Raw genomic sequence first — 27877 nt, forward strand, 5'->3', positions numbered from 1 at the left:
CCTTCCTCAATAGAAGTGAACAGACTACAGTCAAAGCGATACCGATCCAAGATGGCGGCCACGCCCGACGTTCTCAGGCAGTCAATGCGGCGCCTCGACCAAGATGGCGGCCGCGCTGAACATCAGCCCCTCCCCCCGCGGGAGCTGCGCGCGCAACGCCCCCCCTCCACCCCCCCAACCCCCTTCACCCCCCCCCCCCACCACCACCCCTTCCCCCCCTCCCCCCGTCCTCCTGCGGGAGCTGCAGCCCTCCCCTCTCCTCTACTCTGCTGACAGAGAAGGATAGACTGTCAGATAGACTGATCGAACATAAATATTAAGGAAAAATCACCTGTCCGACACAATTTCATAGAATTAACTGTAGCTTTAAACAACACATTAAACAATATATTTAGGGAGTTACGGAGGTTGTAGGACATAAGAAAAAAAAATGTGATTTATTTTAAAATAAGTTCATATTTTGAAAAAAATAGAGTTACAAACTTTAAAAAAACCTATAGGTACCAGTGTATGATTTTTTAGTCATGTTGAAAGGTATATAAATCTGACATTTAATTGACATTTAACAAAACCTCTGATTTTAAATTATTATTTTACCAAAAAAGTCAGAGTGACGAAAAATGGCAATTCCATTCAAGCTTTGACCACAATAGGCTATGCAGTCAATAAGGAGACTTACAACAATAACATGTATTGATTTCATTGTGATTGGATGAACCAAACAGTAACTAAAGCACATAATTTGATGAAAAATGTATACCTGACCAAAAGGTGGCGCTATGGAGTTCATCCAAGATTGTCATATCCACTTGTTCAGAATGGAAGCCTAATTACATGAATTGATTTTGGGTTGATTCTGACCAATTATGTTTAAGTTACAACAACTTTTATGTTCATGGCGAGACACCGAAATTTGACAACCTCTGACAGCGACGCCCTTTGACACAAACTTACAGTTTTCTCTGTCACTCATTGTCAATGTCTTACCTATTATCTGACCAACTTTGAGATCAAGAAACTGATCCCGTTTGGAGCACAGATGCAAACTAGAAGACATGACAATTCCTGGTGCCAACAGGTGGCGCTACAACCGATCCTGAATATTCCACCATAGATGTCTTCAGGCTCAGCCTACAATCATGCACATACGTTTTCGACCACATCAAATCATGTATTGCTGAATTACAGCCAATTGATGTTTGATGGCGAAGCTTAAAAATGACCTCAAACTTCGCCGGATCACTACGGTCAAGCTCTCTGGCAGAAACTTAAAAGCTTCGCAATTTAGCGTCGGCCATGTGTCTAGATTGTACAAACCAAGTTGTGAGCCAATTCGATAAAATCTCTAGGAGGAGTTCGTTAAAGTACGAGGCCTAGAAATGATCAGAATTCATGAAAAATGACATTTTCTGTTCAAAATGCCGGACTTCCTGTGTAACTTAGACCATGGGTCCAAAAGACTTTTTTGTAGCTCTTTGTCTAATATAATACACACATAAAGGTCATTGCTGTAAGTCAAACCATATTGTGGGGCTCGTCAAAAAACCTAAAATAGGTGGCGCTATAGAGCCCATTCTTGTGGACCCATGCCTGTCGCCCATAAAATACGTAATTTTACGCGACTCTGGAAGCGTGTGCAAAATTTGGTGAGTTTTCGAGCATTTTAAGGCCTCCAAAAAGGCAATTTATTTACGGCGAGAATAATAATAATAATAATAATAATAATAATAAACATCACAGATACAATAGGGTCCTCGCACTTTCAGTGCTCGGGCCCTAATAATAATAATAATAAACATCACAGATACAATAGGGTCCTCGCACTTTCAGTGCTCGGGCCCTAATAAACATCACAGATACAATAGGGTCCTCGCACTTTCAGTGCTCGGGCCCTAATAATGTGAAGATGAATGTTTATATCCTCTTGTTGTAATGTTTTAATCAGTAGGACACAATTATGAAAAAGTAATATAAATCTGATTTGACTTGATATCTTTTATTTCGAACATAAGTACAAAATAAATAAATAAATAAAACAGCAGAACAATAAATCAATAACATAAAAAAGAGCAATAATAATCACTAAACAATACATGTATCATAAACAAAGTAGACGAGAATTAATAGATATAATAGCAAATGTGTTATGCTCAAAAAAGGAGTAGGAAGAAGTAAAAGACGTATGAACTATTTCATACTATTACTATTTTTTCCAGTTGGACCCTCATTATTAAATATGAAAGAAAAGAAAAAACTTGACGTAGTTAAAGGTTGCACAAAATAATAATAAGAATTTTATAAATATAAATTGTGGTATACCTGAGTATTATTCACCTGAGTTATTTTCCTTGAGTCCCTGTATTCATCTATACGTAAAAGCAGACATTATTTACGATGTGAATTACACTCGTGCACAATCTTTTTCAGTTACAAACATTCTCACTCAGAGATATTTCTACACACATTTGTAGCAATACCACTAATGGCCTATAGTGGTAATTACTGATACACTCTACGAGTCGTGTGTGGGAGTAAATGAAGACGAAAATGTATTATCTTGTTTCTCAATACATAAAGAAAAATTAGGTGTAATGAAATGTAATTATATGTATTATATTGGGGTTGTAGCATGGGCAAGTGCTGTTGGTAACATGATGGTGATGTGAGCAAATTGGCGTTGTAGCGACAATATATAAGTAATAATAAAGGATATTTATTCCAACGATTCGAGCGGGATGGGCGTGCGCATCAAGTAGAGATCTGGGAGGTGATCGGAGACCAGATACCGCACCAATACTGGATTATTCCCTCCATGGGAAGGAGATTCTTTTTACCTGGATGAAAAGGGGATGTACCAGTTTGTGATTACGAGGATTACTGAGCCGGAGAGACTAAACGCGCGCAATAAACCATATAAAAGTATGAACTTGTTCTTGATTGATGTAAATAATATATATATCTTGATGAATTGTTTGGTGGATGGGTTTTGTTTAGGAAGTATTAAAGGAGCTTGAGGCTCCTTTTAAGAAATTAGACTCTCTAGCGCCACCCTTCACCACGACGGCCGTTGGGGGTACTGCAGCCAACAGTGAAGCCGGCACGGGAGAACGGGGAGAACGCACATGCAGCGTCATGTGACGTCACATCCGCAGCCCAGCGCGGGAAATTCGGGACCGAATTGCAGTACATTTTGCAGCACACAGCCTGTTCAAGGCAAAGGAGAGATACACTAGAGGGCTCATTCTTTTGGGTTTGGAACGCTTCATCTGACATTATTACTAGAAAACTTAAAATGTATACGGATTCTTTTCATAAATCTTGCCACAATCCGGCCTCAAGCTCCTTTTAAAGTGGGGGTGCACTTAAAATGTACTTCAAGTCAAACGGGATTGTTCCTGTTCATACAGATACATATATGCACATACATACACCCACAACCATACAAGTCCAGTCTCTCACCAACCCTCACCCAGCACCCCCCCGTGGCCGAACAAGAACAGGACCAGGAAGTCCCGATCCCCGTCCCGATTGGCCCATATATACATACACACACATGCACACATATACACATATATAAACATCCACAAATACACAAATACACATGCCCATATGTATACTTAGACATAAAACCCCCCGTATCCCCTCAAGCCCCCTCATCCCTATATCTTGTAAAAATCATTTGTTTATATTTGTTTCTGAACTGGTTTATGCTTAGACATTGCTTCAGATCCATACTCAGTCTGTTCCATAGCCGTACTCGTTATTTGTTATGCAGAATCTTTTCATCGTATTTCTATATCTTTGGATCTTGAAATTAACCATTCCCCTTAAATCATACTCTCTTTCATGAAACGTTTTTTTGCAGGTGATTTGGTAATAGGTTGTTCCTGGCTCTATATAGAAATTGTGCTGTTTCAATTTCTACCATATCAAAAAGATTTATTATTTTAGACTTTACAAATGATGAATTGATTTCTTCCAGATATCCGACTTTATGAATTATTCTGATAGCTCTAATTAACTTTTATATGTGTTTCCCCACACCTCTGTGCAGTCATTTAAATAAGATAGGCCCAGTGAACAGAACAGAGTGTGGAATGATTTGTAATCTAATAAATGCCTTGATTTGGCTATTACAGAGATGCTTCTAGTTATTTTAGTGCAGATGTATTTATTGTGAGATTTCCAGCAAATCTTGTCTCTCTGTGGACTCCAGGTTTTAAATGTACGTAACTACATCAGACTAACATATCATGATACTCACATTTAAATTACTCAACATCAGTTATTGCTCGTTGGGCCAAAAAAATGTATCCAGTTTTAAGACCTGGTGGTTTCAAGACTATTTATTTGTTTATTTTGTCACTATGTCCTTATAAGTCATTACTTAAATTTATTTTAACTAATCAGAGGCTTTCTTTTTCATAGGACTGAATCTCTTTAAGAAAAAAAAATCAGCTTTTGTGCTGAATAATAAAATAAAATTGCAACATATAACATGTGTAACATGTAAATATCAATTATCTATCTATTACATTTAGCAGATGCTTTTATCTAAAGCTACTTCCAGCAGAGGAATAAAATCAACAGGGACATAGTAAATCACAAAGTAAGTGCAGTTACGTCAGCAGTTCAATAACTGCAGTTTCCGAAGTTGAGGAGAGAGACAGTTTACGACTGAAGGTGTTCTAGGAAGGGAAGGGTCTCGAGAGCTTTTTGAACACAGAGGAAGGACTCTGCTCTTGCGGCTACTGGTAAATGCTTCCGCTATTGAGGGACCATGTGAGAGAAGTGTCTTGTCTGAGATTGCATTATGTGAAGAGCGGACAAGGCCAGTCGTTTTTCTTGTGATGATCGCAGTAATTGCGAAAGGGTGTGAGCCTTTATGATGAAGTCTATATAAACAGGTGCCGACCTTGAGATTGACTTGTAGTCAAGTGACACAGACCTGTGTTTTATTCCCGCAACCACCAAGTGAAGATCATTGAACAGAATTGTGACGTATGCCCGTCAATCCAGACGCACATACGTCATGTGTAGACCTGCTACTGCATTCTGGACATTTTGTCACAGTTTCATCGCACAAGCTAAAGGAACGGCTAGAAGGGCATTGTGGTAATTGACGTGCGATATAACTATTGGCTTGTAGTTGAGCTGCATATTGAGTCAGGTACGGCCTTATGTTTTGTGTATTGTAGAGACTTTGAATCGGATTGCTTCACAAACCTGGAGTGTCACAAAGCTGTATTGGCACTCACATCAAACACAGACATCATGGAACGTGATGATGGCCTTGTGAACTCTATATATTTATAAAAGAGATGATTGTAAAATGAAATCAGAAAAGTGTTTGTTTGGTTGTTTGATTCCCTGATGCTTTCTTCTGTCTTGTGTACTTCAACCTTGCTACCCCTTATTAAATTATCACTCTTTTAATCCCTTCATCGCCTCGCTCTCTCTGAAGTCCATCCATGGGATACAAAAAAGAAAAAGAAATAGGGGTGCAAAACACGGAAACTGATAAGCAGACACTTTTAACCTTGTTATTCTCAGTGACAGATCTTCAACTGCTTTATTGTTCAAAGCTTTCTCTGAGTTTAGATCCTGCTTTCTCTCTCCTTCAACATGACAGGACAAAATGAGAAATGTATACAGATTGACAAGTACAGTGGGGCAAAAAAGTATTTATTCAGCCACCAATTGTGCAAGTTCTCCTACTTAAAAAGATGAGAGAGGCCTATAATTTTCATCATAGGTACACTTCAACTATGAAAGACAGAATGGGGAGAAAGAAACCAGGAAATCACATTGTAGGATTTTTACTGAATTAATTGGTAAATTCCTCGATAAAATAAGTATTTGGTCACCTACAAACAAGCAAGATTTCTGTCTTTCACAGACCTGTAACTTCTTCTTTAAGAGGCTCCTTTGTCCTCCACTCGTTACCTGTATTAATGGCACCTGTGTTAACTGGTTATCAGTATAAAAGACACCTGTTTTAACTGGTTATCAGTATAAAAGACACCTGTTTTAACTGGTTATCAGTATGAAAGACACCTGTTTTAACTGGTTACCAGTATAAAAGACACCTGTCCACAACCTCAAACAGTCACACTCCAAACTCCACTATGGCCAAGACCAAAGAGCTGTCAAAGGACGTGAGAAACTAAACTGTAGACCTGCACCAGGCTGGGAAGACTGAATCTGCAATAGGTAACAGCTTGGTGAAGAAATCAACTGTGGGAGCAATTATTAGAAAATGGAAGACATAGGGGCAGGGTGGTGCAGCTGGTAGTGCAACCGTCTCATAGCAAGAAGGTCCTGGGTTAGATTCTCGCCGGGGACGCTGTGGGTGCTGAAGTGCGTGTTATTTCAACATTACAGGCCTCTCTTATCTTTTTAAGTGGGAGAACTTGCACAATTGATGTCTGATTAAATAACTATTTGCCCCAATGTGTGTGTGCGTGTGCATGCACACACATAACAATACACATAACACATAAATCCCGTTAATGATGTCTGAAAAAGGGGTAGGAAGAAATAAAACATATTTAATCTTACCCCTTCTCCAATATTCCATAATTAGGGCCCAAGCATTTACAGTGCGAAGGTCCTATTGTATCAGTAGGAATTTTTTTTTTCTCGTTTTTATTTTTATTTTTCTGACGAAAGGAGGGCCTTTTTGCCCCCCTAAACATGCCCCAAAAGTCACCAAACTTTGCATGCAAGCCAGGCCTGGTGAAACATTTGATATTTAATGGTTTGCATTAATGGGTGTGGCCTAATGGCTCAACAGCGCCCCCTAGAAAACGTTCTGCCTCAAGCCCCACAATACAGTTTGACGTACATGCACGAAAATCGGTACACACCTGTATCATGTCGCAACTTAAAGAAAAGTCTCTTGGCGCCATGGCCGAAACCGAAAAAGAAGTCGACCTTTTTGAATTAATCGTGTAATTTTTGCGCAATTTATGCCATTTCTTCGGCTGTTTCTTTGCCCGAACCGTAACGTGCACCCAGGTGTGTTATACATCAAAATGTGTGTCTCGATCCTGCAACGATGGGCATTACTTTCTCAGTCAAAAGTGTTACCGTGGCGACGCCGACGATAGACACCAAAAAGCGCGCCCCCCCTTCATCTGATTGGTCCATATTTGATAGTTCCTACTTTCTGCCATAACTTTTGAATGGTTTGACAGAAAGAGTCATGGGTGGTGTCATCGGACTCGGTTTTGAGTCCTTGAACATAATTGGTGCAAATTAGCCCCGCCCCTTCTTCTGATTGGTCGATATTTGATAGTCCCTATTTTCTGCCATAACCTTTGAATTGTTTGACATAAAGACATGTGGGTGGTGTCATCTGACTCGGTTTTGAGTACTTGACCTTCATTGGCATGAATTAGCCACGTCCCTTCTTCTGATTGGTCGATATTTGATACTTCCTATTTTCTGCCATAACTTTTGTTTGGTTTGATATAGAGAGTTGTGGGTGGTGTCATCGGACATGGTTTTGAATCCTTGACCATAATTGGTGCAAATTAGCCCCGCCCCTTCTTCTGATTGGTCGATATTTTAAAATAAAAGTGGTAGTCTCCGGTAACTATCATAAATTAAGCTCCCGGTGGTAAGCTATCCAGGTCCTGCTTTCCAGAAATTGTTTTGCAGAAAAGAAAGGATTGCATACAATTATGGCTAAAACATTGACTTTAAAACAACTTGTTGCTTTTGAATACACAGATAAAGACTATTAATACGTTTATAGTTGGGACTCCAATTACCAGCTTGCTAGTTTAGGATTCCACGAAAATTGACACTTTGATTTATCATAATGTGATTATATACAGTAGGTTTGCATGCATGCTTGACAGCAGGTTAGCAGTTGTTTTGTAGGTTGTGTCCATTTACACTGTGACTTGAATAACTTTATTCTATAGAATTGTAAATTACTGAAAGTCAGTTCATGAATTTCATACATAAATCCTCTTGACGCTTTTCAGGGATTTAACCTCCTTGAACCGTAATAGGTGAATCCAGTGGAACTACTCATTCAACATAGTCATTCATTGGTGTCAGTCATTCGGAAATGTTTCTAATGGAATTTTTTATCTTAACTGTCTCTCACTGTTTCTACCTTCCTTTTTTCTCTTTCTTTCACTTGTTCATGAAAAAACCTTTTTCCCCACTCACATCCAATACATGTGTGAGTGTGAATTTAGATGTGCAAATTAATTCCCATACCAGCCAAAACTTGCCCATTATCTATTTTATTAACATATGAGTAAAAGTAAGAGAAAGATATAGTGGGAAGTGAAATAAAGGCAAGAAGTAAAAAGCTTAAAACACATTATTTCAGGTGTACTATATTTCAGACATATAATATAGAACATAATATAGAAAAAATAATATATGATATGGTTAGTTTAATTTAATTAATGGATGGATAGACAGATTGATAGATAAATAGATGAAGTTGACCCTATTACATAACTCATTGATCCCTTCAGTGTTCTATCTCTGTTTACACTGACAGAGCTGATTAGATGCTCTGACCTTGCAAAATACCACTGCATACTTTTGCTTTTTTCCAAGTGCCAATAAATAAAAGAAGAGGGGGAATAAGAAGAGGGCTGGTATATGAATATCTTGGTTCACATGCATGGACATCAGGGGCAATCCCTCTGGATTGGCTGACCGGGGTGGGGTTTTTAGAGGAGGGACCAGAGGGTTCAAATTAAAGGGGAATCCCACTCCTCAGCTTTCCTGATAAGGGCTATCCAGGGGTGCTGGAGATGAGGATCTGATCGATTGTTGAACCTCAGATTCACAAGGAAAAATATGGTCGTGGAGACCTGAGGTTCTGGAATGGTAAGTCGCTGATCTTAGCTAATATTGCTAGTAATAATACCAGCTCTATACCCTTGTTAGGGTCCTGGACAGGGTGTGGGAGTTTGTCCAACCAATTCGCATGTGGTTTGTGGAGTTGGAGAAGGCATTCAACGGTGTCCCTCCGAGTGATTTGTTGGTGTGCTCTGAGAGTATGGGGTATTTAGTCTGTTGCTATGAGATAGTCAGTCCCTGTACAAACAAAACACGGTTTGCATTGCGGGTAGTAAGTCGCAATTGTTCCAGGTGGTAGTTTGACTCAACGATGCGGTCCTTTTGACTTTATCAAAGCATGATCTTCAGCTTCCCTTGGGGCAATTTGCAGTGGCGTGTGAAATGGCATGGTTCCCAGTTGGAAAAAGGTGGAATGCCCTGTCAGGGTAGGGAATGAGGTGCTACCTCAAGTGGATGAGTTTAAGAATCTTGGCAGGGCTCTCACTCAGAGAAAGGGTGAGAAGTTTAGTTATCCGGGATGCACTTTGAGTACAGTCACTGCTCCTCCACATCAAGAGGAACCAGTTGAGGTGGCATGGGCATCTGGTGAGAATTTCCCCTGGACGCCTCCCTCAGTAGGTGTTTCGGGATGTCTAACTAGAAGGAGGCCCCTGGAAAAACCCATGACATGCTGGATAGATTATATCCCAGCTGACCTGGGAATGCCCCGGTATTTCCCCAGAGGAGCTGGAAGAGGTGGCTGGGGAGAGGGAGGCCTTGGTCTCTCTGCTTCAGTCTCTGCCCCAGTAACCCAATGTGGTAGCTATGGATAGTTAATTGATCGGTGCATCTCTAATTATAACCAATTAACCAACCGTCAACAAAAGTTCAACAATAAACCATATGCATATTTTTAAGGCTATTGACTCTCTAACACTTAGCCTTTTTTGACTTAACTGAATTAAAAATTGAACAAAATTACCTTTTATAAAAGGGGAGCTTTAGATAAAATTGTACCCATAAGGTGACTAATACACAAATAACAAAAAGCATGATGGTAAATTTCCATCCATCCATTTTCTATACCCGCTTTATCCTTTGCAGGGTCACAGGGGTCTGCTGGAACCTATCCCAGCTAATTTCAGTCGAGAGGCAGCGGTCCACCCTGGACAGGTTGCCAGTCTATCGCAGAGCCAAATATATTAACAGACAACCAGGCATACTCACACCTACGGGCAATTTAGAATCATCAATTAACCTCACGTGCATGTTTTTGGACTGTGGGAGGAAGCCGGAGTACCTTGAGGGAACCCACTCAGGCATGGGGAGAATATGCAAACTCCACAAAGAAAGACCCCGGTGGGCCTGGGAGTTGAACTAGGAACCTTCTACAGGTTAGTGTCTAAACTGGACGATTCAGTCTCTCTCCCGATCTCTAAGTGGGAGGCGGATCTCTCTCTTAATACCGACCAGTTTTCTTGGTCACAAATATGCTTAAATACGTTTACTATGACTAAAAACCCAAACCTACAACTTATACAGTACAAAGTTCTTCATAGAATACATTATACTGGACAAAGGATGTTCCAGATGGGCTTTGTCACCTCTAATATCTGTTCACAGTGCACAGAGAACACCCCAGATAATTATATGCATGCTTTATGGTTCTGTACACCGGTACAGAGGTTCTGGAAGGAGATTTGTGAGGATTTATCCACATGGATCAACCACAGAATCCCAGTGTGCCCCACGGTATGTATATTAGGTCACCTGGGAGACACTCAAATAGATCCTAATTGGACACACCGGGTTCTCACTGCCTTATGTATCGCAAAGAAAACCATTCTAGTAAATTGGAAACAAAAATCCAGTTTATGTATCAACCATTTTAGGAATCTTTTATCAGATCATATTAGTAGTGAGATAATGTCTGCCTCCACTGAACAACATTCGGCTGAATTGCACTCTCTGTGGTCCCCGTTTATTGGCTTCGTTACCTAGTGGGGGCGGGGGGGTGGTGATCTCGTAGCCCTTGGGGTTGGGGGTCGGCTTGGGGGGTCTGGGGCGCGGGCCTCTGGTGGCCCCTGGGGGGCGGTGGGGGGGTCCGCGGGGCCCTGTCCCTAGCCGGTGGGGGCCTTGGGGGCCTGTGGGGGGGGTTACCTCATGGCGGTGGGGGGGGGGGGTGGCTGGGGAGGGCTCGGGCGGGGGGCTGTGGCTGGGGCGTCTCCGGGCCTCCCGGGGGGGGCGGGGCCGTGGACGTGGGGGTCCCACCCGGAGGGCCCGGCCCTGCCTGGGTGGGGGGTGGCTGTCTGCGCTGGGGGGGCATTGCTGCCTTGGTCCTCCGTCGCTGGGCGGGGGCCAAGTGCCCCTGCGGATGTGGGGACTCCGGGACCCTTGGGGTGTCCGCCGGGGTGGCCTCGGGGGGGGGGGTGGGGCCGGGTCCGGGGAGCGGGCCTCCCCTGACCGGGGGGTGCACGGGCGGGCGCGACGGCGGGGTGGCACCATTCCCAGGTATCTATGTCTTATGTTGTCAGTATGAATGGGAGGATGTTGGACCGTTTCCCCCTCCGTCTGGGGGCTCCGGCGGCGCCGGGGGCGCCCTTGGAGGTACGGTGGGGCCCTTGCCCGGCTCGGGGGGCCGGCACCCGTCTACTGGACGGCCGGTGGGGGGACGCGGGTGTCTTATCAGGGCCGGCTTTGCTGGTCCTGCTTCCTGGCTTCGGCCTCCGCTCCCCCTCTTGCCCCCCCTACACGATTCATACGCACATAGGCGAAAGGCAGGGGGTCCGGGTCGTGGGGGGCACTGTCCCGCGGGGCCTGGCACTCCCCGCCTCACGGTTTTAACAGCAAAATAGACACTGCACATTCAACACTTTATAAATACACTTGACAAGGACACGTAGTTCGGGAGGGGGGGGGTCGGTGTCAATCGATACTTGGCCCTCCCTCCTCCCTGTTTTTATGGCATTAATCACATGCACTCAACACAAGGGGCGGGAGGGGGTCCCACATCACCCGCGTTCCCTCACCGGCCTGGGCCTGGGACGGGTGGGTCGGGTTACCCGGGCCTGGCGGGGCCCGCCGTGCAGCCTGGGGTGCCTTCTGGCGGTGCTGGACCCCCCCGGGGAGGGGGAAACGGTGCGTGATTGTATGTCTGTGTCGGTGAGAATGCGGTATGGAAGGGTCCTGCCATGGAGGATTTGAGCCTCCATTGGCAGGACATCAAAAACTTAATAATTTATCAATATTATATTATACAAAGATGGTTATTATTATTATTATTATTAGTATTATTATTAGTATTATTATTATTATTATTATGTATAGTATATTATATTATTATTAGTATAGGTATCGGATAGGTGAATGGATGAATGAATGGGATGCCTGGGTCTGGGGCCCTCCGTTGTCGGGCCTGCGCGGGTGTCGCCTTGTTGGGGGGTTCCCTCTCTCCGGGCCCGTCTCCGGTCCCCCCCGCTGCCTCTACGGCGGGGCGCCCCTCTGGTCTTGGAGGGCCACTTTCGTGGGGGACGGGTGCGCCTGCCCGCGTCGGCGGCGGGGGCGGCTCTGTCTCTCCGGGCAGGCTGGCCCCCTGGCGGGTGGGGGTCGTTGGCCTGAAGGGTGAGGGCCTCCTGGCCGCGTGTCCGGCCCGGACCGGGTGGCCGGGGATTGCCTGGGTCGCGGTCCGCCGCCGCGGGATCCCTGGCTGCTTCTTTCCGCGCCGTGGGGGCCCCGCCCGCGGGCCCCCTCGGCCGCCGCCGGGTGGGGGGGGGGCCTCGCAGGCGGTGGGTTGCCTCCCTCCTACTTCTCCCCTCTGTGGGGTTGCCGGTGGCCTGGGTTCCGGGCTCTTCCTTGTCGGCCTCTGGTCTCGCGGGTGGCGGGGTTGCTCCCCCCCCTCCCCCACTATAGATACACTTCAGGTGGAGCTTTGTTTGGTTTATTACACACACACACACACACACACACACACACACACACACACACACACATATAGTCATTTAGTCACATGCATACACACACACACACACACACACACACACACACACACACACACACACACACACATGCATGATCATATACATACACACACACACACATAGACATACACACTGGCTTGTTCACCTGCATGCTGGCTCTCTAGTTTTTGGGTTTAGGTAGCGGTAGCGATAGCTTAGCTCAGACTGCGATCAGATCTCAAGATTTAGGTCGATTGCTGTTCGTGTTTTGGATGGCTCCGTGCCGGTTTCGTGCTTTGTTTGTGGTTTTTTTGTTGCAGATTTCCAGTGCTTGACGTGTGTCTCCGTGTGTTCCTGCTTCCTGGATTGGCAGTGGATGTCGTCACCCCCTCCCCCCCCCCCAAAAAAAAAAAAAAAAAAAAAAAAAAAACACTGGGTTTGTATGTGTATATTTATGTATGTGTACGCATATGTGTGCGTATATATATATGTATATATTACATATAGTAATAATGCACATATATACACTTTTGGTTTCTACCGTCATGGTATCAATCAATAATATGTGTGCAGACAAGGTAAAAAAAAAAAAAAAAAAAAAAGAACTAGGAACCTTCTTGCTGTGAAGCAACAGTGCTAACCACTAAGCCACCGCGCTCCCTCGTGATGGTCAATTTGAAAGAACAAAAAAACATGTGGCTTAATGTTCATAAAATATATGAACAATCATAAAATATTTCTCATTATAAAGAAAAATGGAAATCTCACTGACTGGCCACACTTACAGAGAAAATGGCAGCGCTCAGCAAAAAGGCAGTTGCTTAAAACAAAAAGTACAATAAGGACAACAAATTCTCCACAAAACTTTACCACACGATTTAAATTCAATCATAATCATAATCAGCTTTATCAGCCAAGTTTGAACATGCCAGACAGGGAATTTGACTCCGGTTATTTCGCTCAGCCCTGCGATAGACTGGCGACCTGTCCAAAACCTGCCTTTCGCCTGAAATTGGCTGGGATAGGCTCCAGTAGACCTCCGTGACCCTGTACAGGATAAAGCGGGTTTAGAAAATGGATGGATGGATGGATGCATGCATGCATGCATGCATGGATATTTCGCTCACTGTACCCAGATTTAAATAGTAGCAAACAGTAAATAGACAAATGTGGCTCTTATTAACATATATACAATTAAAAAAAGTGAAAGGTGCAGCAGTATGAGGTAGACCTTATTATTATTGCAGTGTGATTAATTACTCAGAGACTCTATGAGTGATGAGAGTTCATCAGAGCAACAGCTTGGGGGAAGAAACTCTCTCTGTGTCTGGAGGTTTTGGTGTACAGAGCTCTGTAGCGCCGTCCAGAGGGGAGGAGTTGGAACAGACTGTGTCCTGGGTGTGAGGGGTCTGCAGAGATGCTACCTGCCCGTTTTCTGGTCTTGGACAGGTACAAGTCCTGGCTAGATGGGAGGTTATCCTCTCCGCAGACCTAATTGTCGGTTGCAGTCTGTGTCTGTCTAGTTTGGTGGCCGATACGAACCAGACAGTGATGGACGTGCAGAGAACAGACTGTATGATGGCAGAGTGGAAGGTGGTCAGCAGCTCCTGTGGCAGGTTGTACTTCCGGAGCTGACGCAGGAAGTACAACCTCAGCTGAGCTTCTTCTGGACAGAGTTGATCATTGTCACTTTCGCGCACGCATCAATTATGTGATTGAGGTTATAGCAGTGAGAGTAGGCTGTGAGTGGCTCAAATAACACTAATAAATAACATAAAATAAACATGAGTGTGAATGAGTGTGTAACATGTAATGTTGGAATAAAAGGAGACATTTAAACATCGAACAACCAGGTATTATAAACAGAAGAGGACAGAGAGACAGTTGTTTAATTTTAGTGTGTGAAATGTGTGTGAAATGTGTTTAGGATGCGTGCAGCCCTGTGAGTTAAGTGTGTGTGTTTGTGTGTGTGTGTGTGTGGTGGTGAGGGGGGCATTTATATACAGTATATCACTTGCTATAGATAAAAGTATCTTGACTGCTCATACATATGTAAACATACCAATATAAAGTCATACACATGCAGTTAACTAGGACATATACATAATAATTATGACAAAAATAAAAAAAGGATATTGTGCAGTTCTCAATGAAGTCCAATGTGAAAACATCTATTTGTCCCACGTTCATCATATATTGTGTGGTACTGTGTCACAACTCATGGCCAGCACATACCAGTACAGGCAGCTACATAAATGCATAAAAATACATACATGCACATATATATATACATATACATGCATACATACACATACCCACATATACATATTTATCCTCCTTGGCGGTCCATCGTAGTCGAAGATGATTCTCCACCACGACAAGGTGGCGACCCAGGGAGAACTACATATTTATACACACACAACATCATGCTTTGGGGATGTTTTTCTGCAAGGGGACCAGATAAATGTAACATCCATTTTAGATATAAGGAACACAGAAACTTAGCAGTATGAAGTATGGCGCTCCAATGAGCCATACTAAAGCCAAAAGCTATTAATTTAGCAAAAAACTGTATGTTTTTGATATTTCAGTGGACAATGAGATGGAGCTATACAAATAAACAAGAGCAGCATGAGACACAGTCTGGACAGGGCAGGAGAGGACACAGAGAGAGAGAAATTGAGGGGAAAAGGCAAAGAAACAGGTTGAGGAGAAGAACAAGTGAAGGACAGAGAGACAGGAGTGTTGGAGGTGTTAATCAGAAGCTGCAGTTGTGTGTGTGTGTGTGTGTGTGTGTGTGTGTGTGTGTGTGTGTGTGTGTGTGTGTGTGTGTGTGTGTGCGTGTGCGTGTGTGTGTGTGTGTGTGTGCATGGGTTGCGTCTATGTGCGTTTGAGAGAGAGTTAGCTGACTTGATGGTATCTTAGGGCTACATCAGCAACCATTAGTATTTTGCAGCACGAACATACACTTTGGCAGGTCAGCTGCCACTGCCTGCAGGGAGGATATGTGCGTATGGGCTTTGCTGATTTTGGCCTGTCCTTTCATGTTTTTAATCTTACCTCCAGGTGAACTTTGAGGATTCACACTAAACAATTGCGCAAAAACTCCATTCACTCCTCAAATTGCACTTCTCATCGAATAAGGATGATTCTCACAAGAGTCAGGCAGAAGTGAACAGTACGCAAAATATTTCCACTTTTCTTCTTTTGTCTTTTTCATATTTTTATTATTTTTTTCTTTCACCCTTTCAGTTTTTCTTTGTTCTGCTCTTTACTTTCTCCCTTCCCATCCATTTCCTTTTTTCCTTCCCCTCTTTTGCTATTCAGCTGTGAACAGAACTTACAGTGCATTGTACTGATCAACATTAAAAACACATGTCTAATATCCAAATATTAAGCTGGTCCACTATGAAAGAATTAGAAAAAAATTCCAACAAAGTAACCTTCATATCAATGTTAGCATATTGCACCATCATGAAATAAACAATGCATGAATGAATGAATGAATTATTTTATTTTCGTGTCTGCAATTCAGCTTAGTTGACATATTGTTATGGCTGATGATGGTCACATGCAGTTATAGGATAAGCCTAAGAGGGACTTTGGTGTGCATTATCGGATAACAAAGGTTTGGTTAAGGGCTTATTTATTTATTAATTTATTAATCTTTCCATAATCTATACCTGCTTCATAGGGTCAAGGGGGTCTGCAGGAACACATCCTGGCTGTCTTCGAGTAAAAGGCAAGGGTACACCTTGGACAGATTGTCTATGTAGGGGTCAAATGGACTAGCAAACAGTCACATAGTTGTATGGTTAGAATGTCCATTTAGTCTGTCATGCAAACTACACACAGAAAGGCCCCAGAAAGGATTTTAATCATTAACCTTCTGAGACTGTAAGATGACAGTACTGAACACCAACCTTTTTTTTTAATTAAATGTAATAGATTCCTCTCAGACACTTCATATTATTAGCATTTGTATATTTATATTATATATCTCAATTATTTGCTGTTAGTCATGCTTTTTTCCCGCATTTTCATACACGGCTTTTATCTTTTCTTCAGTTCTTTTTCCATTCTTAATGTGTCAAAAAAGAAAATGCCTCTGTGCTCCATAACGTTGCACATTTTAAAATAAATATGGTATTCTGACTGTGCCCAGTTCTCTGTCCATCAGCAGATGACACATCCCTGCCCTGTCTTCAAAACTAATGTCCCTTTCACATCAAACGAGGTGGTCTAGCTCTGTGGTGTGTTGTGCCGCACTGCATGGGCTTTGCTTGGTGCAGCAATAAATTGTCATTGCAAGGCATATTTCGTTGAAATAAATAGGTTTCATACTGCAGTGGTGTAGTCAGTGCTTTCGGTGTTAAAGGGGCATTACACAACTTTGTGCCCCAGTGTATAATCACTGATGTCTTCAAAGGAACACTATCTAAAAGTGCATTTCAAAAACAACTGACACATCTGGGCACTGTTGTCACTGACAGAGCTAGTCCTAGGGTTTTTCTTCTTCTTTTTAAGCACGTGAAATTATCATTGTTGCTGGCAACATATATCCTGCACACAAGCTTTCTGGCTCATGACGAACTAGCAATTTTACGAAAAAAATGAAGACTGGAACCTGCTTTGTCTTTCATCTTTAAGATGGGACAGTATGATATATCACATTAAACTGAATCAATTTCTGTCATTGTTTAACACCCGTAAGTAAGACATGAAAGCTAACAAAATGTGACTTTGCTACTTTGCTATCTTCTTTTTTCCACTTTCCTTTTCCATCTTCTGTTCATCTCTTATTTAACTGATGCTGTGATTAATGTTAGAGATGTTCTGATATCAAGTCTTTCTCTCCCACACATGGCCTACTTATTATCTATTAAATAAAAAGCAGTCAGAGTTGAATTTCAAACATGAGTAATTGTACCACTGCTCCAGATCTTCAATTACAGAGTGAAATCCAACATTTTCTATGACCAACAGGGGCTGACAAAGAGTTCCATAGTTTTGTCCATTGTTGTACTGGCATCAGTCTGGAACCTGCAGCCCTGTATAAGGACTGTGAGATAAGATATTTCTTTATCGTCCCACATGGGGAAATTCACATTGTCACTACACAGTACAATGTATGAACATCATTAAAATCCCAAATTTAGTAAAAAAGTAGGCTACAACATAGAAAGTATTGAAATCAAAGAAAAATAACATACTTGGCTATTTATAGTTCCAGCTACACAGTGCTAGATATGGTAAAATCACAAACTATACAATAGGATGAAGGTGGAAAATGGGCTGTGTACGGTAGACAATGAGACATTTCACAGACAGGTAATATTGATCAAAATATTTCCAGTTGTAACACGTTTTTGAACTTATTACACTCAGAGTTAATTGCACATCTAGAAAGTAATGTCCGTGAGTGCCTTAGGGATGCAGTGGATGTTATACGTCCAATGCACCCGTTTCTGCCAATATCGGTGAGTATTTCTGATACTGATATTGGTATCAGAAGAATTTTTTTTTTTTTTTTTTTTTTCAATTAAGATTTTGTGGCTGGAATGGCTTTCATTTGAAAGTGGCTAAACAGGAAACAGTCGAGGAAACTGAACCTGGACTGCCTGCATGAGAGCCTCTGCTTATGGTGTGCCCACTCAACCACCTGAGCTATTCACTGCTCTTTATCTTTGCTAATTTTATTTTCCTTTTTCTTCTTCTCCTCTCTCTTTTTCTTTAACAAATTCATTTTCTTTTCACTTAACATCTTGTCCTATTTCCTTTTATCCCTCTCATATAATTTTTTTTACACCATCATAGGCTATTCACTTACTCCTCCCTGTACAGTCACTCTCAACTGTTTCCCTCTCTGTGTGTGAGACACAGACACAGACACAGACACAAACACGTGTGTACTCATGTGTAAAAAAGTCCTTTGGGACGAATAAAGCTTGTTTTTATCAGCTTCAACATCAGTTTCATCAATTAACACAACTTTTATCTCTACATCTCTGTCTGTCTCTCCCCCTGCCAGTCACTGTATGTCTCGGGCCCTTGTGTTTCTTTCACACGCATTTTCTCTCTTTTGTTCTCCAACACCCACACATTCACACAGAAGAGGCTCATCTTATCGTTTCTCTCTGTTGAATAGATCAACTGCAGGAACAGCAGAGATGGAATCAAAGACAGGGGGATGGGGGAACAATGCAATATGAAGTGACAGACATACCGTATACCGTGCATGTAATTCTCGTGCAGTGGAAACTTGCATCCAGATATCAATATCCTTTTTTCCCCTTTCTTTCAATTTTGGAAAATGTGGCTTTTGAATGTATTTAGTTTCATATACTGTAGTTAAGAACAAAAATTAGTTCCCCTTCTTATGATCCTGTATCATTTATTTGTTTGTTTATTGTCTGTGTGTGTGTGCGCGCTAAAGCATAATAAGGAAATTACAACCTCAGGTGATTAGCAACATTTAACTTTTTCCGTTTGTCACCATTTAATAATAATTATAAAAAAGACTCCATAAATTCAGGTAGTCAGTGATCCAAGCAGTTGTGGAGGTGTCCGCCTTTGTCTTTTGGAGCTTCTTACACAGTAAAGCAGGCTGAATCATGTTGCACCAAAGAGACCAAAGAACATGATCCTCAGCTTGCTTTGTTGAAGCAGGATGTTAATGGCTTCTTGAACACAAACCTCACAACAATTAGCAAACTGCAATCTGTGCTGAAAGGAACTTATTTGCTTACTTAGGCAGACCAAGAAAAGTCTCTGCGGGACTTCCATCATGTGTGATGTAGGGGCAGCAGGTCTATAGTCATTAAGAGCTGTGAAACAGTGAGCAACCCCTCCCCTTCTCACCATCACCGGACTTTTTTTTAATGTGTGTGGCAGAGTGGAGGATTGGGCGTGGTCTGCGGGGGAGCAGCACACAGGTGTGCCAGGTTCTACTGATTGTGGCACACCTGTGTCCAATCAACCTCTCCACCCTGCCTGGGTTTATAAACAGCAGCTGCATACCAGAAGAGGGGTCTGCTGAATGGAGGTAGCTGGCTGACAGGCTATGCCCCATGTGCCATTTTTTTAGAATAGTGATTTTGCTTTCGCCTGTATGTCTGTTTTTTTTACAACAAATAAAAAGTGTTATTTTTTTGGCATTCTACGCTCTGCGAGGTTTTTTTTGTACACCTCATCACCCAGCTCCAGTTTTGCCTTGTCCCCTTGTACGTGGGGAGGCCGGTCTGGTTCCTCACATTCGGTGTCAGGAGTGGGCTCTTTGGCGCCAACTGAAAAACTGGAGAGAAGAGGTGGGAAGCGACGCCGTGGGGTTTGGAGGAGTCTGGGAGACCCGGTGACCAGGAATCTGGGAGACCCGGTGACCAGGAGTTTGGGAGACCCGGTGACCAAGAGTCTGGGAGACCCGGCAAACCAGGAGGAAGCGTCCACGGCAACCGGGAGGAAGCGTCCTCGGCAAACCGGGAAGAAGCGTCCTCGGCAACCGGAGGAAGTGGCTGATTTCCTGTCTCGCAACGGGGTTGGCGAGACTCCAGAGGGGGAGGGAAGTGTGAAAAAGTGAGCAACCCCTCCCCTTCTCACCACCACAGGACTTTTTCTTAATGTGTGTGGCAGAGTGGAGGATTGGGGGGGGCAGCACACAGGTGTGCCTGGTTCTGCTGATTGTGGCACACCTGTGTCCAATCAACCTCTCCACCCTGCCTGGGTTTATAAACACTAGCTGTATACCAGAAGAGGGGTCTGCTGAATGGAGGTAGCTGGCTGACAGGCTATGCCCCATGTGCCATTTTTTTAGAATAGTGATTTTGCCCTCCGCCTGTATGTCTGTGTTTTTTTTTACAACAAATAGAAAGCCTTATTTTTTTGTTTTTTTTACACCTCATCACCCAGCTCCAGTTTTGCCTTGTCCCCTTGTACGTGGGGAGGCCGCTCTGGTTCCGGATGAGACTTATTTGTTCCTGTTACTAGGGCCGGAGCACTGACAGTGCGAAGGCCCTATTGTATCTGTAGGAATTTTTTTTTTCTTCTAATTTTTCTTTTGACGAAATGAGGGCCTTTTTGCCCCCCTAAACGTGCCCCAAAAGTAACGCAATTTTGCACGTAAGCCAGGCCTGGCGAAAAATTTGACATTTAATGGTTTACATTAATGGGCGTGGCCTAATGGCTCAACAGCGCCCCCTAGAAAACTTCATGCCTCAAGCCCCACAATACGGTTTGACGTACATCCACGAAAATCGGTACACACCTGTATCATGTCGCAACTTAAAGAAAAGTCTCTTGGCGTCATGGCGGAAACCGAACAGGAAGTCGGCCATTTTGAATTAATCGTGTAATTTTGGCGAAATTTATGCCATTCCTTCAGCCGCTAATGCGGCCCGAATCGTAACGTGCACCCAGGTGTGTTATACATCAAAATGTGCGTCTCGATCCTGCGATGATGGGCATTACTTTTCTCAATCAAAAGCGTTACCGTGGTGATGATAGACGCCAAAAAGCGCGCCCCCCCCCTTCATCTGATTGGTCCATATTTGATAGTTCATACTTTCTGCCATAACTTTTGAATGGTTTGATATAGAGAGTAGTGGGTGGTGTCATCGGACTCGGTTTTGAGTACTTGACCTTCATTGGTGCAAATCAGCCCCGCCCCTTCTTCTGATTGGTCGCTATTTGATAGTCCCTATTCTCTGCCATAACTTTTGAATGGGTTGTGATAAAGACATGTGGATGGTGTCATCGGACTCGGTATAGAGTACTTGACCTTCATTGGCCTGAATCAGCCCTGCCCCTTCTTCTGATTGGTCAATGTTTGATAGTCCCTATTTTCTGCTATAACTTTTGAATGGTTGGATATAGAGAGTTGTGGGTGGTTTCATCCGCTAAATGTCCAGGCCTGAAGAATCTACATGCAAGTCATACAAGCTTCCACTGCAGCCTGAACGTGCACAAGGGTGTGAGGGCCCGTTCATCGCTGCTTGCAGCTTTAATTTTCTAAGTTGTTCTCTGAATTATTCAAGTCTGTTGCATGAGCTTCCATCACACGTAGCTCAAAGTGAGTGCTAGCTTCTGTTACCATAATGCAGCTGATCAGACCTCTTTGTAGGTTGTAGAAGAAGACATTTTTACAGTATATCCCAAAGCCATGTCTTCAAGAGCTGCAATGGGCTACATGTACTCTGGGCACCCCAGTACATTGTATGGTTAAATAGACTTTATATGCATTTCCTTTTGAACTAGCTAAAAGGATGTAACTCGCTGTATCTTAACTGTATCTGCAATAGAATCTTGACCTACAAAAAACTGTTTAATTTGTGTGAAAAATACCATTCAATAACAATAAAAGATAACGGATTATGATGTTGCGGTCTCCACACAAATAGTATGGCTCAAAATGGAAACCTCAACATAAAGGAAGGACATCAACAAAGAGCACAAGTTTTAACAGCTTTTATTAAACCAACCTCCCAAAATGTTACATGGTTTAGTTTAATGCAGGGTCATCAAGTCCATTATGACTGAGCAGCTCAGCAAGTTCAGTTAAACAGATAGGTTAACAAATAACACTAAGCAGGTAGCAGTAAGCATAAATCATAATACTCACTATAAGGCAAAGGGGACCTGAAGACGCCGGCTGGACTAAGGAGGATGAGGGGGGGCACAGGCCACCCACTCTGGGAGATCGAAGCTGGACCCCCCCCCCCCCCCAACTCAAAACCCATCTAACTAAAAACTAATAAGCGAACAACCTAAATAAGGACTACCGGCCATCTCCAGGCCCAAACTAAAACTAACTAAACTAAGGATGAAACTAAACAAAAGCTAACAGAAGAGCATCTGGGTTTGGTGTTGCTTACCAGGTTCCAACAGCTGCAGACGAGAGGTTAAATAGTCGCTCAGTCGCTCAGCTGTGGCTTGTTATAAAACTAATGATTTCAACTGAAAACACATTAAACCATGAATAACTGATTTAATATTTATGTTTTTTGGTAAGGTACTGTGGTATAAACGGGATAATGCCCTTCGAGGTGTACATTATCAGAAATATATGGACTTCGCGTTGGACGGTTCACGCCCCCGCGTCGTCCATATATTTCTGATAATGTACACCTCGTCGGCATTATCCCTTACTTATCCCCTGGGGCTTATCTATGCTTATCACTGCATCAAAAGATCAGATGTCATGTTCATTAATACTCTTTTTGGCAGGTGCACCACCCTTCACTATGACTCCGATCTCCCTCCAACATCCATCATCATCACCTTCCACAATGAGGCCAGGTCTACGCTCCTTCGCACCATCAAAAGGTAAAACATTTCTGATCTACTAATTAACAGTTGTTACTTTTTGCTTAACCTGAGCATTGGCTTTTCTTTTCAGTGTGTTTGATGACATGATTATTATGTTTTCATCATCTCAAACTACATAAACTGAAATAAAATATTACAGGACATTGTCTATTACTATACAATATATATCTCAAGTAATAACCATAACAGTCGGCATCGACATATCTGCGTACATTAAAACGTGTTTACTTGAGCTAGTGATAATGCAAAATACACACACACACACACACACACACACACACATACACATACACACACACACGCACACGTTCAATACATTCCCCTGACCCTCATTCTCTTTTCATTTCAGCAGGTCATACACACATTCTGCACAAAAATAAAGTAAAAGAAAACACCCACCCACCTGGGTTGGCATGATTTCAGCTCATTATGCCAGTCAGTCAGCAGGGACAGTCTCAGTCTCCTTTTGTTCAGTGTCACAAAGGACATTGTGTGTGTGTGTGTGTGTGTGTGTGCGTACGTGTGTGCGTGCGTGCGTGCGTGCGTGTGTGCGCGCGTGCTGTGTGTGCCCCTGATTGTCCTTCCCTTCAGCGTTTTTGAAAGCTCTGCAGTTTTCAACCAATTAAAAGACAATCTGTCTCCCTGGGCCTCTGTGCTTCTTTTGCTTCTGTTTTCAAATTGCGACTTGGAGATGGAGTGGTTTAACTATCTGAGTTTTATTTAGTACATTTTGTGCATTTTCTGTCAACAGGATACATCTTCTTTTTCTTAATACTCAGAAGTACCAGCAATAACAGGCCAGAAGCCATGAAGCTTTTTTTTTTTTTTTTTTACATATAATGTATATGAGAGGGAGGGGGTGAGGGGTGGTATCTGCTGCAAATCTGAAATGAAAGAAACACAGGAAAACACACAACGAGCAAACAAGCCTTTGGAATCTGCAAGAGATAAAAACAAACAAACGGGAACATGCAGAGACATAAACAGCAACCATTCCAGGGGCCTCATGTACAAAGAGTACGTGGATTTCAACTTGAATCCGTGCGTGGAATTTTGCGTACGCAAAAAAAAACGCTCGTATCCCCAAAATCCATGCACGTTTCTTTGAACATCACAATCAATGTGGAACGAGCGCACATGCAGGAGCACAACACTCCGCCCTGTCTCCTCCCTCAAGTAGGTAAATTTGAATATTATGATGAGTATAAATAGCAATTGGAAATTGACCAAGCAAACAATGGCTAAAGTAAGTGTAAAAAAGAGGAAGTACACCAAGCGTGAGCTGGAGACATTGTTGTCAGAAGTGGAGCCCAGGAAAATAGTCCTTTTTGGTTCCCTGTCCTCTGACGTGACCAGTAAGAGGAAGAAAGGTGAGTGGGAGCTTGTGGCTGCATCTGTAAACACGGTGGGCTCTGAAAACCGCACCACTCCACCACATGAAGGTGGAGGTAAAGCGGAGAGTCGCTGCACACCGGCAAAGCTTACACCAGGACAGGTGGTGGACCAGCCATGGAAGACCTCACACCGTTTGAGCAGTGCGTGTGCTCAATCTATATATACACACACATAGCCACACAGACATACTGTATACACACACACACACACACACATAGCCACACAGACATATACACACACACACACACACACACACATAGCCACACAGACACACACACACACACACACACACATAGCCACACAGACACACACACACGTAGCCACATAGCCACACAGACATATACACACACACACACACACATAGCCACACAGAGATATACACACACACACACACACACACACACACACACACACGCGCACGTAGACATATGCACAAGGCCGTTCACCTGCATGCTTGCTCTGTAGTTTTGGGGGTTAGTTAATCGCGGTAGCTTAGCCTAGTTGTAATTGGGTCTCGGGACCTGGGACAGTTGCTGCTTGTGTTTCTGCCGGTTCCGTGCCTGTTTCGTGTCTGTTCTGTTTTTTTTGTTTTTTTTTGCAGATTTCCAGTGCTTGACGTGCGCCTCCATGTGTGTTCTCGCATCCTGGATTAGCAGCGGATGTCTCCATTGAGTGAAGTTTACCGAAGTTTACCGTCAGGATGCGTCTTCTGAGAGTTTGGCAAAATGTTTTGAATTACCAACTCAAATTAAAGCTGCCAGCAACGTTTGAATTGGGCTCTCACATTCATGGCCACTCCCCACCCCCCCAGGTGCCCCCACATTCCTGGGTCAATATCACTATAAAAAGTGCCTTTGGTGTTCACAGTAGGCCTGGGCGATAAACCAAAAAATTACAGATACCGATATTCACTGCGATGACCGGCGTCAATTTTCCCATGTCCGTAAATTTTGTGATTTGATAAAATTTTAAAAAATAAAGCAGGGAATAAACAACTTCTTTTTTGTTTTGACTGTGTGTTCCGCTAGTTTCATTCCTCTTTAAGACGGTGTACAGTATGTTTGTAATAAAGTGACTCCACCCATAGGCCTACAGTCTGAAGGAGAAGGAAAAACCAAGAAAATGGCTAATGGTTCAAACGGAGAGGTGGCTGACATAGCCATAAACAAAATACCAGGGCTCATGCATTGAGCATACGACTCACGCATTTTAACAGGTTCACACGCTCTCACGCCACACATTTGTCATGCTGAGAAATTAACCTCACCACACAGTAATTCCAACAGCCCATCTTACAATCGATTCAAGGTATGCTACTGTGCGCTGAGCTCTTGGCTGAGAGCAGCTTTCTGGAGTTACCAACCTGCCAGTATAAAATAGATTTTTTTTCTTCATTTTGTTGTTTGTTGCCGGGTAAGGTCTGAGTTTCAGCTTCAAACACTTCATGTATGCGTAGGAGAGGTCCCTCTTAAAACACACACACACACACACACACACACACACACACACACACACACACACACACACACACACACACACACTTAGCCTAATTTGGGACTAAATGTGTGTGTTTTTTTTTTTAAATCTTTAACATTTCTTTAAAAGCGGAGTATCCGCCAATGTAAAAGGGGCTAATTTCTGCAACAAGTACAATATTTATTGCCAATTACAGACAGATGTTCACGTCACAGTCCTGACACCTCCAGCATCTATTCACCTTTTATACAACTGCAGGCACTGTTTTAAAACTCGTATCTGTATCTTTTACTCCCGTAATTTTCCTCAGCATCAAAATCCTGTAGTTGCCATATGATTTTTTCATTAGTTGATGTGGTGCATTTTTCCACCAATAGAAGAGGGGATGTCATGTTTTTGTGAACAGTGTGTGTGTGTGTGTGCGCGTGTGTGTGTGCATGTTTTCTCTTGCGTTCTTCAGTTCTTTCCCAAGAAACATCTTGTTTTCAAATGTATTCCTGATTAATACATGATGGCAAGGTGCAAAAAGAACATGCCATATTTTTGTTATCATAACTCTGAACACGATTTAAAAAATATATACTGTAGTTTGAACTCTGTACCAATGCCAGACTGGGTCAAAAAGTCTGGTTGGGAGTCAAACACACACTCAGGCCACCCCTACTCATACACTGCACAAATATGCTCACACTTGACAAGGCGCTGATATTTAGCTGAGATGTGTAGAAGATGACTACGCTGTATATGACCAGAGATATGGTAAAGAAAGACACTGCAGTGTGTTCCTGAGGGACCAAATAAATTCCCCAAGTTACAGCTAGAAGTCCTTGATTTACCACATAAATGTCGACGAGGATAAAGTCATGGCGGATGCCTCGTGTGGATGCAGAAGAATAAGTATGACTCTCTGCTAAGTTGCTAAGTTCATAAAAAAACAAAGGACTTTGTATTAAAGGAATGAATAAAGAACATGGCGGCGGCTATGGTGGGAAGTACCGCTCCCTTTGAGTGCCAAACCCAAACGTGGGAAGAATATTGTGAAGTGCTCCGCCATTTTTTTGAAGCTAAGGAAAACAACGATGGAGGTTGATAGGAGGCTATTTTGTTCAGTTCAGTGGGCACTCAGACTTACAGCCTCATGAGGAACTTGGTCAGCCCCGCCAAGCAAGGAGACAAATGGAAACAGGCTCGATATCAGGCAGGCAGTATCAGTAGGCAGATCTACAATCAATCTGGCAGAGGACATGTGGAACTGGGCTGGTATATGAAGGAGGACTGATGACAATGAAAATCAGGTGTGGAGATGGGCAGGGAAGCACAGGTGAGTGGAATGAGATAATTTCCTGGCTGATGAGGGTTGCAGGATCTGAAATGACAGGAGAATTAATGATCTGATACAACAGAGATCATCCCATGACAATTAGCTTAAAATGTAATTTCGAATATTTACATCAGTTCTCTTAAATGTCATTTGATATACCTAAAATAATTTATATATTTTTTTTCTTCTTTAAATATTTTTATCCCGATTTTTTTTTCCCCGTTACCCATTTCACCCAGTGCTCCTACCTAAGTGACAGTCCTGGGCATTGCCACTGCACTGAGCTCAGGTCTCCTTCTTAACCTGAGGAGTGAGCAGACTGCTTCTTTTCACCAGACAGGGTGGGGCTTCTCTGCCGGACGTAGCGCGTGGCCAGACCCTCCCCACCCCACCTGGCGCCCCGGTTGGCCAGAGGGGGCATGTGTAGCCCAGGACAGTGTGCATGTTTTTGTGAGGGTAGCTCACATTAGCTACCCAAGGGAACACGGGGAGAACATGCAAACTCCACACAGAAAGATCCTTTCGCCAACCTCACCCAGGGTTTGGGCACTGAAGTCATGGGGGAACTTACCACGCATTCAGTGTCCCCGGC

General features: G+C 43.1%; 1 protein-coding gene across 1 annotated transcript in view; it reads left to right on the forward strand.

Moving 5' to 3' along the window:
* Positions 1–27877, forward strand: part of galnt14 (UDP-N-acetyl-alpha-D-galactosamine:polypeptide N-acetylgalactosaminyltransferase 14 (GalNAc-T14)) — a 277326-nt gene that overhangs the window by 116247 nt on the left and 133202 nt on the right. Inside the window, exon 3 of the mRNA XM_061707516.1 lies at positions 22992–23090. Coding sequence (XP_061563500.1) covers positions 22992–23090 — 99 coding nt within the window. The remainder of the gene's footprint in view (positions 1–22991; positions 23091–27877) is intronic.

This window comes from Cololabis saira, chromosome 18 (assembly GCF_033807715.1).
Source record: "Cololabis saira isolate AMF1-May2022 chromosome 18, fColSai1.1, whole genome shotgun sequence".
NCBI classification, from domain to species: domain Eukaryota; kingdom Metazoa; phylum Chordata; class Actinopteri; order Beloniformes; family Belonidae; genus Cololabis; species Cololabis saira.